At 43.1% G+C, this 17,904-nt stretch overlaps 1 protein-coding gene across 1 annotated transcript in view; it reads right to left on the reverse strand.

Annotated features, from left to right (window-relative positions):
- NEDD4 (NEDD4 E3 ubiquitin protein ligase) overlaps positions 1-17,904 on the reverse strand; it is a 94,249-nt gene that overhangs the window by 54,794 nt on the left and 21,551 nt on the right. Inside the window, exon 6 of the mRNA XM_084752891.1 lies at positions 13,839-13,892. Coding sequence (XP_084609017.1) covers positions 13,839-13,892 — 54 coding nt within the window. The remainder of the gene's footprint in view (positions 1-13,838; positions 13,893-17,904) is intronic.

A 17,904-nucleotide genomic window follows, 5' to 3' on the forward strand; every position in this document is an offset into this window, starting at 1 on the left:
ACTGTCCCTGTTTCTAGAAAGGCTATTTATCCCCTTAAACAAGGATTATGTGTTATCTACCTTTTTAGTCTCAATGCCCAATAATGAAATGTATGTTACGTGAATTAGAAATGATCTACCCACAGAGTATACCACACACGGTATCTCTAAACAAATAAGCCAGGCCCCAAATACTCTAAAACTGGTTATTTACATCGCTTGACCACAGTTCTAGGGTTGACATTTATTTGTACATTTTTTTAAATAGGAAAGATTAAGTGTCACTCAAGATAGACTTGATGTCTTAGTGTCCATTAAATTACATAAGCTATAGAATACTAGAAAAATAATGAATGCTGAAACATGTGAATATTTAAAACATTGATCTTAAGAAGATTTATTAAGGAAATTACTGAACTGTATCATTTTGAGATTAATAATGACTATAATAATTAAAACAAAAATATTTTAAGATCTACTTCTTTAGGCTTAAGCAAAATGCTTCTCTCAGGTTAAGTACTAGACAGTGAGCAGAAAACCCTTTTATAATGAAAAGAAAATAAACAGAAAGAGTTTCTAGCCGAAACATGAGCATAAGTGGATGACAGAAGCCACATACAAGCCAGGGTCGGGTTCAAAGGTAACTAAAGAAAGCAACAGAACCCCTGAGCACACTAACAACATAACAAGGCATATTCAGAACATATCACACGGGGAAAAGTAAACTAATAATGAGTAAGCCAACTACAGCTTTTAGAAACTTGAATATTATTTTTCAGAACTGTGTATGTCCCTTGGCTCCTTCATGGTTTTCTTGATGAGCCTAACTACCACACTCATCAGGGAAACACCAAACTCCTCTGCGCAGACCAAAGGCCATCACACTGACTGTGCCTATATAATATTGCATTTGAAATGCACTAAAAACAAACAAGCAGACAAAAACAAAAGCCGGTTGTTTTTTGCTATCCCTGAAACAGACATGGTGCTGCAGGCTTCACAAGCCCGCCGTGAGTCTTGGTTGTCAGCACAGACGAAAGCCTGTGCCTCAGACACAGGTAAAAAGCCTTCACTCGTCATTTACAAGCTGGGGTTGTAAGAAGGCTATAGACTCACGCTAGGCTGCTGGAAGCTGGTAGCTAACCACACGAGAAGAGAATCTGGAGACCTCGCTGCCTCAGACACCAGGGTCTCTGACCAAAGCAGTTATTTGATTTCACTGCTGCTCGGTACAGAGAGCTGGCATTGCCCAGAGCGACTCCAGTGTCAACTTGTTAAAATGTGAATGCAGACTCAGCACATCTGAACATGAACCCAGACTAACTGGAGACACGGGAAATATTTTGGGAGCTGTTTATTTATAAGCGAGTTACAATAAAGCACTATAATTAGATTAATGTATCATTATTGATAAACACAGTATTACTTCTGAAATGTCATTACTGCGGCCACTGTGTTTAGAAAAGGGATTACCGTAGCCCTTGATTTGCCATTTTTCAGGAAGATTAACTTAGACACAGCAGACAGTAAATATAACTGTTACATTGCTTACAGTATTTTTTTTATAAGGTAATTGTTCAGTACGCGTTGAAGAACAATTTAAAGCTCTCAGACAAACGGCACCTTCTGGATTCTTTCACAACCAACAGAGTTTGGGCACAAAGCTAGGCATTAGGTTGTCACAAAGCAGGATTTGTAAGTTTGCTAGAACGTTTAAAGGCCCGTGAAAACACACATTCTTAGGAATGCAAACATCATTTAGCTTCTATTTCACTGGGTACATTTAGAGCGGCCCCTTGGAAAGCATCAGTGACAAATGATAATGTTACCACAATAACAACTGTCTTGGGCTATTTGCAGATTAATGGCTTTTTCAGGTTTTCTTGAGCTTAAGTAAGTCTCTAACACTGATTGAGTCAGCAGATTTTTGATGTTGCTTCAGGACCCCAGTGCTCTCCTCTTTTTGGTGTGATGGTTGTGGGAAGGAATTAAATCAATTATAATGACCTTAAAACTGTTTTAGAAGAATTCTGCAAATGAAATGAAGAACTCTAAAATACATCAGATTTTTGAAATCTGATCTCTTTATCTCCAGTGAAGTAACTACCTAGGTTAACTTCGGGAACAACGATTATATCTGCCAGACTTCAAAAGGAAGAAAAATAACCCAATTACCTAATTTTCTAACTCTGTTTAGACAGTATCTAAAATTTCCCCCAACATTTAATATAGATACTGGGTGTCACAAAACCAGGTACGGTCCCCTGCCCCCAACCAAAAAGAAAAGAGAAAAACCTACGTGCTGTCAATCTAGAGCTAATATAGTCAGAAAAAACAACTATAGTTCCTGGAATTTAGCAAGACCTTCCAAATACAGAAATTTTAGAGGCTACTTTAGCTCAAAACACTTTAAATGCTTTGGAAAGGCCAAATTACATAAAGAGCCCATCTGGCTAAACTCTGTTAAGAGTTAAATTACTAATAAAATAAAGCAACACTGTCAAAACAACAAACTAATGTAGCAAATAGAAAATTGTAGAAATTACCTAGTAAGTTTAAGCCAATTAAAACAAATAAAATTTAGAAATCAATACTGTTCAAAAAGTGAGTTACATTTTGGGAGGCGGCATTAACTGGTAACTCAAGAAAAATAGGGTGGAAACAGCATTCCTGTGGTTAGAGTACACATAAATGCAAAACCCATTAACTTTTTCTCTTTTTAAAACACATAATCGGCTTTTTAAAAAATCTTACAAATGCATGTATTTTAAAGGCATTTCTTCTACATTCGTTTATGAGTGTAGGGGCTGACTCTTTTTGAAAGAGTCCCATCGCGGCTTTATTTCACACTGACGAAGAGGGGAGAGACGTGAACGGCTATTTCTGAGGGAGGGAAATAGCACCTGGGGCTGAGCACGAAAACAAACACGCAGGACTGAGTGTTAGAAAGACCCAGCCAGTTCTAGAAGAATTTTATGATTTAAATCAAAGAAAAACTTTACCAGTAGTTTACCCACTGGTAAAATAACAGAGTGGAAACTGTGGGGAGTTCTTCAGATTTAAAAATACAAAGCTGCTGCTTTCCAAATACTCCTTTGCTAAGGGTCAGAAAGGAACAAATACTGTTAGAATCAATTATGATCAGTATAACTTACAGTTTGAGGAAGTCACTCTAACTCAAGTCAGTTTTTAACAGGACCAAAAGACACTTACCGTACAGACACCGGACAGCTCATTTGCCAAGTCTCTTTCTCTCCACAAACTATCAACTTTACCATTATTCCCAGATGCAAACTTTATGAGCAACTGAGATGGTCCCCCCTTCAAACAACTGTGCTTCAGGCTGGATAAACAGGAAATATTTGGGTATGTCCCACCCAGTGAAACACTCCTTTGCAAAGCAGTATGACTTTTGCTTATCTGTGACTTTGGTCTTTCCAACTCTCCACGGATGTTTATAAGGTAATCTGTGTCTGGTGTAGTCGGTAAGCAAGGGGATGCCCTCTGCATGAGCATGCCATGGTCCGGATCAGACTGGAACTGAAGTTCTGACCTCTCTGATGTGCAACCACCACGTGTGTTTTCACAATCTGATGTGGTCGGTTTTTGTTGGGTCAAGTGCACCGACACACAGGAAAATCCTTCAGGCAGCTTCTCACACACAGTATGTTTGGGCCTGTTACTTGAAATGACAATTTTCTTCTGCAACAAGCCCTTGGTGTGGAGGGGCCGTACATCTCTGACTTCTCCTGGAGTGCAAACCGTTTTAGACAACCGAAGTCCGTTGACAGCTGTTGACAGGAAGCCTTTGGTAATGCTGGCAGCATCCTCCTGCTGCGCAGCTTCAGTGGGAGAGACAACCGATTGGTGTGAGGTCTGGTAGGCACCTCTGCTTGTCGGGGAGGCTGGTGGAGTGTTGGAAGGACTTCTGGGGAAAATGACCAAAGATGTGCAGCGCTTCAGTGGAACCTTTGCGTTCCTGCTCACGGGCAGCTTCGTAAGCTCTGCTCCACGATCCGAGTCGTCCTGGGCAGAGGGAAGCCCGCTGGGACTTCTGTACGTAACTTCATGAAGGGCAGTGTTGATTGGCACACTTCTGTTGGAGGCGTTGTCCGAAGGAAAATTTCCACCCAAAATGGTCTCATAACCACTGCTGTCACTGACAACACTGCTGGTGCAGGAACCTCCACTGGTGATGCTTGCACACGACCCATAGTCACTGCCATTGCTGCTGTAAGACCCGTTGTCACTGGCTGAGGAGTTACCTAGGCTGCCACTGCACGCGGCAGAAGTACCAAAGAGGCTGCCATCGCTGGCACTGGGCAGTTCACTGTCAACCCCGGTGCTGCTGCAAACGCTCTTCTTCAGGCCACCGGTAAGGGAAAGATCGTCCCCGTCAGATACAACAGTGTGCGATGGAAGACGCCCACTGGACCTGGGCTGCAGCGAGATCTGAAGGCAGCTGCTCTTTTTGTCACTGCTTTCAGAGGCCCTCTGCTCTACCCATGGAGCCAGTGGTGTCTGTCTGGGGGTCAGCCTCATTTGAACCACGCTGGCCACTGAGATCCGGGCCGGCCGCCTGCCTCGCGTGGGAACGTGGCTATCCAAGTCATCTCCGGAGGGTTCCGGCAGAGGGTAAGTCTTGCTTCTTCTGGCTGCAAAGTGCAATCGCAGACTCTGTGCCATCTGCTCTCATTTCCGAGCATGTTCGGGGCTGAGAGTCAAAGCAAAGGTCTCTCTGTCTGTGGACGGGCTGGCAGCAGCTGTGCTGCACCCAGAGAAAAAAACCATCCGCGGTGGTTAAAAAGCTGGCCAGGGGGCGTCTTTAGCCTTAGAACAACGTGAGGTACCAGACTGCATAGAAATGGACGACTCACGCCCGCCCGAGGCTGACGCTTCCCCAGCGTCTAGAATCGCCGGGAGTCAGAACGCCTTCACTGACAAAGCGCTTGATTTCCAGCGACCTTTAAGCTGAGCTCAGCTGCAGCCCTGACTCAAACACAGCCAACCTTGTTTCAATTATACCTTCGCCAATTTGCATGAATGAGTAAGGCAAGAACAACAAGCTTCTTGCATTTCAACTTGAAACTGTGTTTTTCACTCCAGCCCCACAAAGCGAACATTTAACTCCCGCAATCTTGGTGCCTACACTTTGCCCGGCGATCCTGACCGCTAATATTTTCACCCAAAAGTATAGGGTTACAGGAAGTGGGTAGGAATAAAACCCGTGTGATTGAGTATCAGATTGAAGATTGAATTTCCAAATAGTAGCCGTACTGAGGGATTTAGTCATGTTAGTTAATTCAGGGACTATGGATTGTAATTTTTTTTTTTTTTTTAGAGTAAGTGCAAAGGTTGGAGTCATTTGGAAATACGAAAACTTTAAGGGGTAAAACCTTAGCATTAAACAGATTGTTTTAGCAAAACAGAATTATGAAAGTGAAAGCTGACTGACTGAACTACAAAATGAGGCCAGTAACACTGTCGTAAACACTGAACAACCTCCTTGAGGGGAAACTTTAAAAAAAAAATTAAAAAAAAACTGAAGAGAAACTGTCATCAACAATTTTGTCCTGTAATTTTAAGGCGTTTTGCAGCCAAGTAGTACAGTCTTTAAATGATGCCATTTATATTTTGACTATTAAAATCCTGCCAAGAAATAGCCTAGGCAAACATTCCATTAAAAACATATGCAGATTAGACAGAAAAGCTATACCCCAATATAGTTTGAACACATTGGATATTTTATTCCACTGTGTGCAATTCATTCACTTAAAGAGAGTGTTGTGGAAAGTAAAAAAGCCTAAAAAGGATTTAACACATCAAATAAACATATCTCAATGCCAATTCTGTTCTGAAAGCGTCCTCTGCTGGCCCCTACTGGTGCTTTGAAACAACCCATGCAGCTGTTAGAACCCATAAAGAAATACAAACCACGCCACATATTTCATTATATAAACAAAGCGGGCACTTGTTTACATTTTTGCCCACTAGCTCGGCCTTTGAGGTAGAATTACGAGAGCTGATAAAACTCACACAGCAGAGAACAGTAGACACCCTGTACCTCAGAGGCTGTGATTTTGTGCATATATATATATATATATATATATATATATATATATATATATGTATGTATTATGTATGTATGTATATATATATATGTATGTATGTATTTCTGATTTGTGTTTACTTAACCTTTACTTTATTTTCAGCTTTCTTGGCAATAAAAGCTTAATATTTTAATTTCACTCCTAAATGTCACAGACCAATGTCGGTATTCTGTTTGAAAGAAACAAATTTATTTTTAAATAATACTCTAGGGTATATTTAAACCCCTTACCTGAATTTTATAGCAAGAGCTCCAGCAATAAATATATACTGGCTCATTCATAGGAAAAGTAAAAGGCAAAATAGTTTAGTTGTTTATACCACACAGTACTACACCCAAGTTGTATTTTTTTTCTAAGTAAGTTTTTTCCTAAGTAAAAGCAAATATGTAAGACATATACTCATATTTTGTTTAAAAAAGGAAAACTGCTTAAGTTAGATGTTTTTAACTCCAATTTTCTAATAGTATTTTTAACCACTTAATCCATAGCAAACTAGAACTTTCTAAATTTTCATTGACTGGGGTGGGGGTGGGGGGGCGGATGGTCGGCACACACAGTCTTTTAGTTTGGCGGGGTTTGTTTTGTTTTATTTTTTAAAGTTGATCCAGGGCTGGGATGTAGCTCAGTGGGTAGTGTTCACTGAACATGCATGAAGCCCTGGAAACGACCCCCGGTACCCTATACACCTGGTAAGGGGTCACACGCCTATAATCCCAGCACTCAGGAGGTGGAGACAGGAGGATCAGAAGTTGAAGGAAATCCTCCAATACTTGGTAACTTTCAGGACAGCCTGGGCTATGTGAGATATTGTCTCAACAACAACAACAACAACAAGAAAGATAATCCAGTTGCTATTTCTAAAGGAATATTTCAGAGTTCTACAGATGGATGAGAAGCAACGATGGCTGAAGAATTTACAGAGAGGTTAGCCAAGGAGGAGCCAGGCTAGACAACTGTGTTCAAATTCCAAAATGCTGCATAGCCTGCATCGGAGGCTCAGGTCTAAGGCAGCGCAGAAGCCACACCCCACAGTGACCAGGGCCTGTGTCAACTCTGACCTCAAGTCAGAGGAACAGGATGTGCTGGCAGCCCTCAACTGGGAGGACTCCCAGGTCCTCCTGTCAAAATCCGGAGTCTGGGAGGAAATGGACAAGGCCCTACAACTGAAGCTTGGGTCCTCGCCCCCAGCTGCTGGGGCACAGGCTGGTAGATGGTCCCCTGAGGCTGCACCCTCGCTCTGAGCTGTTTGGTCATTGGTTATTTCCACACAGGACAGAGTGGTCATCTATGCTGTGTGGACAGGTCCTAGGTGTCCGCTAATTGAAAAGTAACATCCACTGTGCTAACTGACTGTGCCTATCAACTTCAGCACATTAGAATGCTTGGCTATTTGGGAAAATGTCAATCTACACATTGCTGAAGGTATTTCTAAAGACGTGAAGAAGAGGAAAACCAGTGGCCTTTTAGTAAATGCTTCCACAGTGTGAGTGGGTCTCATCCAATCAGTTGAAGGCCTCAAAAGACAGGTTTCTCAAAGAAGCATTATTTATTTATTTATTTATTTATTTATTTATTGAGACAGGGTTTCTCTGTGTAATCTTGAATGTCTAGACTTGCTTTTTAGACCAGGCTGGCCTCAAACTCGCAGAGATCTGCCTGCTTCTGCCTGCCTAAGTGCTAGGATTATAAGTGTACACCACTACTTCTGTCTTTGCCTTTTTTTTTTCTAAGACTGATGTTTAATATTTTTAATTATGCAGATCTGTATGTTTGTACATATGCAAGTAAGTGCAGTGTCTTCAGAGGCCAAAGGGATAAGGCCTTTGAGGCTAGAGTTACAGGTAGTTGTGGGCTATCTGAGAGCCAAACACAGATCCTCTGGACCCACTCTTAACCCAGCCTCCAAAGGAATCTGCCTCTGCCTCCAATAGAGACATCCTGGCTGCATTCACTCAGCTTTTCTACTGAGTCCAGACATATCAGCTTATACAACCCTGTGAACCTCAACATATCAGCTTATACAACCCTGTGAACCAGTGCCTCAAAATCTGCCACCTCTCAGACCTTAGTGAGGATAAGCACTGAGTCACAGAAGCACAATGTCCCTAGCCAAAAGCCGTTGGTGGCAGAACATGTGCAGGTGTGGTTCTTAGACTGGTGACACACGGGCACCTGTGCACTGGCAAGCATAATGTGTTTGCTCTTTGCTCTGTTTTTAGGCCCGGTATCCCAAAGGCACGTCACCCCTACATGTACGGACCGCCACTACCGCCATCACCTCAAGCCTTAAAACCAGCTTTAAGAAATAGGAATATAGGCCCATGCTTGTGCTCAAAAGCAAGTACCGTGCAAGATCTGGGACCCATTCTCCAGATGACTGGAAATTGTTTCTACTTAAAATTATACTTGTACTTTTCCAAAGAGATGTGCTAATAAGCAAGTCAGTGTCAGGGACGACGTTCAAGGTGTGGCGGTCTGCTGCTGACTGGCCAGCCCGGTGCCCATAGCCCCCATGGCATCTCATGTGCCGAGATGTGGGCAGCGCTCAGCACACTGCTCTAGTTTTTTCTGGCCCCTGCTAGTTGCTCACATTTACTTCTTGAGAAAACACATGAAGACTGACACAGAAGCAGGCACCATGTTAAATATTAAATGACATTTTAAATCTGTACCTCTCTGAGTTCCAGGACAGCCAGAGCTACATAGTGAGATCTTGTCTTTTTGGGAGAGGGGGATTCTGCGTGTTTTCACGGCCGTTGTCTCACATGAGACAGGCAAGGCAAATACTAACATCTACGTTTCTATTTTAAAAATTAATTTTGTAATTTTGATTTAGGAGGTAGGATCTCCTATAGGTCCAAGCTGGCCCCATGGCTCCTTGCATTAGCTGAGGATGACTATAAATTTGGATCTTCGTGCATCTGCTTCCCATGCGCTGGGAAGCCAGGCATGCACTTCCGTGCCACTTCTGGATCCTCGTTTTTCTTTCTTTTTTCTTTCTTTCTTTCTTTCTTTCTTTCTTTCTTTCTTTCTTTCATATACAGTGTTCTGTCTGCATGTATGTACACATCCAGGCCAGAGAGGGCATCATATCACATTACAGATGGTTGTGAACCACCATGTGGTTGCTGGGAATTGAACTCAGGACCTCTGGAAGAGCAGGTGGCGCACTTGACTCAGTAGTAGATCTCTGTAGCCCCCAGACCCTCATTTTCTAAAGTGAGAGAACATTTTCTGATTTGCCCAGGGTTACCGCTGACGTGCCAAGTCAGAGCCAAGACTCTACTGGAACACCAGAGCCCTGGCTGCGGCTCCATTACCTCGTGACGAATGCATGGCTTTACCTTAAAACCTTTAAGCTTTATTGCTGGAGAGACAGAGTGGCAGTTAGGACTGCACATCGCTCCTGCTGAGAACCGGAGGTCAGTTCCCAGCGCCCAAGCTGTGCAGCTCACACCTGCCTGTAACTCTTACCCCAGATAGATCCAATACCTTCCTCTGCCCTCTGTGGGCCCGGTTCACAGAGGCACACACACATATGCAATTAAAAACATAAAAACATCCTTTTTCCCCCCTTAAGCTTCAAAGTCTCAAGCCCCATGTTTATCATCTATAAGTGTAATCACTAATACCAAAGGCATTTCCCACCCCACCCCCACCCCAAAGGTCATCGTGACACACTCACATAAATTCCCAAGAAGCGTTAACGAAACAGAGTGTTTGACAAATACTGGTGTTGGCAGTAAAGAAGCAGTCACGCCCCGTGACAGTCACTGGAAGGAAGGCCTGGACAACCAGGTGAGGTGGAAGGCAGGAGGAGCCAGCCTTCCTTATGGGTGCCATTTAAATAATCTGTGTAAAGCAGTCTGTACCCAAGGAGCAGGGAGAACGGTACTCCAGCATGAACACCAGCAGGGAAAGCAGCACAGTGAGCGAAGTCAAAGGAAGCGGAAGTGTAGCTTCCCACTCACCAGCCGAGAGACGGACTCAGACACAAACACAAGAGGACAGAGCCAGGGTGTCTATCAGTCAAGAAAAGCAATTTCGAATGAGTGGAATACCCAGCGCGAAGAGTCAGTGCATGAATCATGGCATTATGACCTACAGCTGATAGGAAACTGCCTGGGTGAAAATGTGTCAACGTGGGTCAATTTAAAAAATACAACAAAAAAGAAAAAGCCTACCAGAAACACACTCAGAGGTGCTGAATGTTTAAGTTTAAAAATATGCAAAAGGGAGCTAGAGAGATGGCTCAGATAGTAAGAGCTCTTGCGGCTCTTACAGAAGACCAGACTTCAGTTCCCAGTCCCCAGTCCCCAAGGAATCTGACGCCATCTTCTGGCCTCCACAGGTACTGCACTTACATGCACATACACAGAAACATCTACACAATTTTAAAAATATAAGTGAAATCTTTTAAAAATATGTAAAAGGGAACAACATGGTTTTAGGGATATATGTATGTGTGTGTATATATATATATATGTATGTATATGGTATATATGAATATGCACAAAGTAAAAATACTTTAGAAACTAAAGAAATTTTAAACAGAAAACTTAGGATAGGGCTGGAGAGATGGCTCAGAGGTTAAGAGCACTGGCTGCTCTCCCAAAGGTCCTGAGTTCAATTCCCAGCAACCACATGATGGCTCACAACCACCTATAATGAGATCTGGTGCCCTCTTCTGGCCTACAGGCATACATGCAGGCATAGCACTGTGTACATAATAAATAAGTAAGTAAGTAAGTAAATCTTTAAAAAAGAAAAGAATAGAAAAGAAAACTTAGGATAGTAGCCACTGCATATGGAGGAAGGAAAACGGACAATACTGGAAAGAGGCATTCGCATTTGCAAATGTTCTGCTGCCTCAACTGACACACTTGTACACAGACATTTGTCTTACTACTAAATGTAAAAATCTGCACTGTGTATTTTATGTGTATGCATATTTCATGGTTTAGAAATAAACCATCACTGCTGGAGTGATGACTCAGTAGTTAAGAGTGCTTGCTTTGACATCATGAAAAACCAGAATTCAGAAGCCAACATACACATCATCAGTCGGGTGGCCTGTAAAAAGGCCTGATGACCTCTTCTCGTCTCCATACACAAGGGCATGACCACACATGAACAAATGGGCATACACACAAACAAATAAATAATAAGTCTTAACAGATGGTCTTAAAAGCTCACATTACCTGTTGGTAACGAAGAGTCCCCTTTGGGAAAAGGGCCACTTTGATTACTGTGATGTTAAGTTTTCACCACAGTATCTTTAGTCTTTAGCACACTTATCATTTCCTGTTTTTGAGGAGGCTCTCCCATTTTTGTTGTTGGGTTTTTGTTTTGTTTTGTTTTTAGACTTTTTTTTCCGCCCTGAGACGTGGTTTCTCTGTGTAGCCTTGACTGGCCTGAACTCACTTTATAGACCAGGCCGTCCACAAACTCAGAGATCCACCTGCCTCTGCCTCCAAAGTGCTACTGAGCTTACAGGTGCGTGCCTGCCGAGCAGGTCTCCCAATATTAGTATAGGCTCACCTGGAACTCTCTATGCAGACCAGGCTGGCCTAGAACACAACTTCCTCCCTTCCTTTCTCTCTCTCTCTCTCTCTCTCTCTCTCTCTCTCTCTCTCTCTCTGTGTGTGTGTGTGTGTGTGTGTGTGTGTGTTTTGCATTTTCCCAGTCAGGGTCTTGCCATGTAGCTCTGGCTGTCCTTGAACTCATTCTGTAGACCAGGCATCTTCAAACTCACAGAGATCCACCTGCCTCTGCCTCCTGAGTGCTGGGATTAAAGGTGTGCACCACCGCCACCACCTGGGTAGCCTAGAACTGTCACCACCCCAGCCTCCACTTTCAAAGTGCTGGGGTTATAAATACATCCCTTCCTGTCATATTCAATCATCACTTCCTGGGAGAAAATGTTATACAATGTAACAATATTGTTTTTTAAAGTTTCCTTAAACATTTGTTTGTTTGTCTATGTGAGTTTATTTATACCTGTATGTTCAGATACACACAGGGGCCACTAGAGGGCGTGAGGTGCCCTCCTGTACCATTCTCCACTTACTCCTTTTAAGGCAGGGTCTATCGCAAAGCTGGGGTCTCACATTTTCTCTGGTAGATTGGATGCCAGCAAGCAGCAGCCATCCCCCTGTCTCCACTCCCCTCTGAGTAGGGGTTATAGGAATCTGCATGGCATTTGCAGGACACCCGTTCTGCGATCCTGGTACTGAAATCCAAACTCTGGTTTTCACGACTGCACAGCGAACACTTTTACCCACTAAGCCATTTCTCTAGCCCCCAAATCCAGTTTCTTTATTGGTCAAAAAAGTGATTCAAATTATTTAATATTTCCTTTCGGTATTTGTATTTAATAACCAAAAGAGATGGAATACTTAACACTAGTTTTACATGGGTTAAGGGGGTTGGATCAGAGGTGGGATGTCACCGGACCACAGGGACACTGACATCACTGACAGAACCAATTGTGCTTTCACAGCTTAATAGACTTGGACGTAAAGATTCCATTACCAAAGTGATCACTGTCCCCCCACTCTGCTTCCTTGCCCCCACAAAGGTCACTACCAATTTTGTGCTACCAGACACTTCTCCCATGGTGCTGTGCTCCTCACAGGCCCCTAAGCAGACGTCAGTGCCCAAGGACTAGAGCTCCAAAAAACACGAGCCAAATAAGTCTTTCCTCCTTTGCTGGATTTTCTCAGTGGGCTGGAAAGCTAAGTAACCTCAATCCGCACGGCCAGATCTTACAGGTTTAAATTATAAATATAAGCCACTCAGAGAAAGGTTTGAAAAAACATCCTGAAGAAGGAAAAGCGGGAAAATTTCAGAGGAAACCAGGAGTCAGAATGATCATTTTATAAAAATGAAAACCAGACCTGTAAGCCCAGCACCTAGGAGGCAGTAGCAGGAGGGTCCCTGCAAGTTCACAGCCAGCCTGGTCTCCAGAGAGAGTCCAGGACAGTCCAAGCTACCAACGGGGACCCTGTCAAACCAAAACCAAAACCTAAAACCACAACAGAAGCAATCAGGTGTGGCTTTGCTCTGGCCTGTGTGAATGACACTCATCCCTCAGTGTGGACAGGCTTGTAGAAGAGTTCAGGTAAGAGAGTGGATGGACAGTGAAACTGGGCACAGGTAACCTGAAAAAAAGCCACCACAGGAGTTTCCTCACAAGCCTCAGGGCCTGAGCTCTGATCCGCAATACCCACATGGAAAGACACCGGCATTCCCAGAGGTATTGATAAGCAAGGTCCAGGGCACTCAGGCAGCTAGCCTTGCCGCCCGGGCAAAGCTCCAAGCCAACGTGACCCTGCCTCAAAGCAAAAAAGCGAGGCGCCTGAGAACTGACACTCAAGGTTATTCTCTGACCGCCATTGAAACTGGTGGGGACACACACACACACACACACACACACACACACACACACATGAAAGAGGGCACTGTGGTGAATGCACACAACTGCAGCTAGCCTACGACTCAGAGTACAGGATGGGGCTTCTTCCGCCATCTTCTCTCACACAGGCTGTGAGGGAGACTTTACAGTCTTGACAACCAGCAGGCGTGCTTGGGAGGAGAATGGACCACAGGGTTAACTCCAGAAAAGGGGAAAGAAAAATACGGCACCCCCATAAGCACCCGAAATGGCGATCTCAGGCTCCTGACAACTCCCTCAGCACTCTCCTGAAGGTCGCCCTTCAAACTCACGCAGGTGATTTTCACACTTACCAGGCGATTTTCATCAAACACTTCGAAAAGAAGGCGGTGCTGCTGTGGAAGGACCTAAATAAAAGAAACAATCTTTCTTTAAAAACAGGAACATCTACCCACAGATGCCAAGAAACACTTTCAAACTGCTGTAACATGTTGAGCCAGTTTTATAGTTAAATTGCACAAAGACCAGACCAGACTCACATCACCAATGGCCACCCCCATTCAAACACTTTCTGTTGTCGCAACAATATGTAATATTTTTCATTGCTAATGTCTTCCTATTTTGCTAAAATATTTCAATAGATAAAATCTACTTAATACTAAACATAAAGGAAACTTACTTTTTTTGTTTTGTTTTGTTTTTGTTTTTCGAGACAGGGTTTCTCTGTGTAGCCTTGGCTGTCCTAGGCTCACTTTGTAGACCAGGCTGGCCTCGAACTCACAGCGATCCTCCTGCCTCTGCCTCCCAAATGCTGGGATTAAAGGCATGCGCCACCATGCGCTGCTAGAGAACTACTTTTTTTTGGGGGGGGGGGGAACTACTTTTTAAAAATATACCAGAGGTTGAAGATGTTACAGAAAAATACATTTCGGCAGGAAGTTAAGGCACATGTCTTTAAGCCCAGCATTCTGGAGGCAGAGGCAGGCAGAGCTCTGTGAGTCCCAGGCCAGCCAGGGCTACACAAAGCAAACAAAACATCTATTTAGGAGGGAGTTCAGGGGGTCCGGTACTAGCTAAGCAAGCATGAACACCCGAGTATTATACTGACACAGTCAAGTGTCTCCTTCATAGGCACAGTGCTCCTACATCAACTAATAACCAAGAATTCCCCACAGGCAGATAATCCCCCACTGAGACTCTCTCTTCTCAAGCAACTTTAGATTGTGTCAAGTTGACAATTAAAGATGACCATCACAGCAGCCCAAAGAACACAGTGTGAAAAGAAGGGGCCCCCTTCCACAAATGAGAGAGTGCTTCATGTACCATATGGCAGACACACACACACACACTATTTGAGGATTTTTCTTTGTATCTGATTTCAGGAAGACATTTACCTCAGGATGCAGTTTCAGTGCACAAAATATAAACAGCAACGAAACTATAAAATGTAATCTCTGAATGTTTATGTATTTTATATACAGAAGCAATGTAATTATTTTTCTTTTTATTTATTTATTTATTTACTTATATATACAGCACTCTGCTTACATGTACACCTGCAGGCCAGAAGAGGGCATCAGATCACGTTTATAGATGGTTGCTGGGAATTGAACTCAGGACCTCTGGAAGAGCAGTCAGTGCTCTTAACCACTGAGCCATCTCTCCAGCCCTATTTTTCTTTTACAACTGTTAAATATAAAGTCACAGCTGAAGGGGCTGGAGAGTACTTCAGTGGGTAAGAACACTCGGTGCTGTGGCAGAGGACCACAGTCCAGTGCCCAGCACGCACATGGCAACATACGGCTGCCTGTAACTCCTGTTCCAGGGATGCAACACCCTCTTCTGGCCTCTGCTGGCTCCTGCACGGGGCACACAAACTCATACAGGTTTACACACATACACATAAGTTAAAAAAAAAAAAAAAGTAAAAATAAACCATAGGTGCTCCCCACAGAAAATGAAGAAAACAACAACAACAACCAGTTATCAAAACTATAAGCAGCATCCTTGGAGATGCTTAGACCACGCACATGCACAAAATAAACAAACAAAAACAGTATGCTAGAGAATGAGGGTTAATGGAGAGCAAAGGCTGTTGCATTCACATGGAAACAGTTTAAGGTAAATGTGTGGCAGTCTCTCAAAATATAGGAAATAGAAAGCTGAAGAAAATATAGAAAAAGAACCTTTCTGAACAGATTCTAATGAAAGAATTAAGCCTTACTGCTCTAAAACAAAGGCTGGGCAAAATGATTGGCAGGTTAAACAATTCACTTATTTTTTTCTTATGAACCCATTAGATAAGAATTATTACATTTTGGGGCTGGACCTCTTCCAGAGGTCCTGAGTTCAATTCCCAGCAACCACATGGTGGCTCACAACCATCTATAATGTGATCTGACGCCCTCTTCTGGCCTGCAGGTGTACATGCAGATAGAGCACTCGTTCACTTAAAATAAATCTTAAAAGAGAATTATTACATTTTGCATGTGTATGTGCCTGTGGTACATGCATGTGCACACACATTTGTGCATCTGTAACATGTGCATGTGCACATATGTGTGTGCAAGTACACACATTTATGTCACATGCTGGGTGTCTTCCTGGACCACTTGTTTTTTTAAGAAAGGCTCTTACTGAACCTGGAACTTCCCATTTTGGCTAGGCTGACTGGCTATTGGGCTGTCTGTGCCCCTGCCACTGGGGTTACAGGTATGTGCCACTATACCTGGTAAGAATTATTACATTTTCTAGAGTGTAATTGTTGTGTCTGTCTATTATGTTTGAACTGGGTCCTACTATGTTGGTCCTGCTAATCTCAAAATCCTAGGTTCAAGTGATCCTCCTGCCTTAGGCCCTGGGTAGCTGGTTACTGGTGAGGCATCACACCCAAGTTTTATAGAGAACAAGAAGTCCAGGCTGGTCTCAGACTCACTGGGTGGTAGTGGGTGGCCTTGAGTTTCTGATCCTTCTGGATCTACCTTACAGGTGGTCACCATAGCACTTATATATATATATATATATATATATATATATATATATATATATATATATTATATATACATTTCACATGTCTATATATGTAATTACACTAAAGCAATTACACGCACCACACGTATCACATGAATATGTACACTTCACACACCGTGACTGTCACTATCACGCTGGTGTGTGAGGATGTCTGCAGGGGACTGTGCTGACTGCTAACTAATGGAGGAGGCCCAGCATACTGTGGGTTGTACCATTCCCTGGGCTAGGAAATGAACTATGTAAAATGGTAGAAAGCTGGGTAAGAGCAAGCGGCCTGGGTACTTCACTTCTCTCCGCTCTTGAACATGGATTTTCTGTAAACTGCTGCTGGAGGCGTCAGCCAAATAAACCCTTCCCTCCCTTAACTTGCTCTGGTCAGGGGTCTTATCACAGAGACAGGAAGGCAACTAGAGCACCAGCGATGCGCAGCTGGTTTCTCACCGTCTACATCCGGCTTGGGTAACAGATATTTCTGGCTTCATGAACAAATTGCAACATGCATCCTCCTCTTCAGTTTTATAAGACACGGTACGGTATAGGGTGTGTGACAGAATTCAACAGTGGAGCTATTGAGATTGAATTCCTCTTTGTTGAAAGCTTTTAAGTTAAAATGTTAATTTCATTAAGAGATCTAGGATTATCTGGACAACCTATTTCTCCTTAAGTGAATTTTGGTAGCTTTATCTTTAAAGCAATTGTCCCGCTTCATCCAAATTAACAAATTTACAGGTTGAGAACTGCCAATTGCATCACACTCCATATTAACTGTTTCATGTCTGAGAAACAGATAAGAAATTCGGCAATATGAATAAAATAGGAACAAAGAAAAAAATCCAGCAAGGAAATTCAGATTTTGAGAGGGGGAAAAGAGAGAAATGTTGGAAATTAAAATTTCATTAAGTCGAGCTAGAGAGATGGCTCAGTGGTTAAGGGCACTGACTGCTCTTCCAGAGGTCCTGAGTTCAATTCCCAGCAACCACATGGTGGCTCACAACCATCTGTAATGTGATCTGATGCCGTCTTCTGGCCTGCAGGGGTACATGCAGACAGAGCACTGTATACATAATAATAAATAAATAAATATTTTTTAAAAATTCATTAAGTCAAGGAATAGAGAGGTCCTTAGCAGAGAAGAACACTGGACGCTCCTTCAGAGGACGGGAGTTCGATTCGCAGAACCCACATGGCAGCTCACAACCATCTTACCCAGAGTCCACGGGGACCTAAGGCATCTTCAGACACTCACATTCACATGCACATACTCACACACAGGCGCACACGCTTACCTATAAATTAAAATAAAATAAAATCTTGGGGAAAAATTCACGACAGGGCCCATAGAACCTATATAAAAAGTTGCATATGGTAGCAGACCCTTGTAATCCCAAC

This window comes from Acomys minous (assembly GCF_964271855.1).
Source record: "Acomys minous genome assembly, chromosome: 13".
Lineage (NCBI taxonomy): Eukaryota > Metazoa > Chordata > Mammalia > Rodentia > Muridae > Acomys > Acomys minous.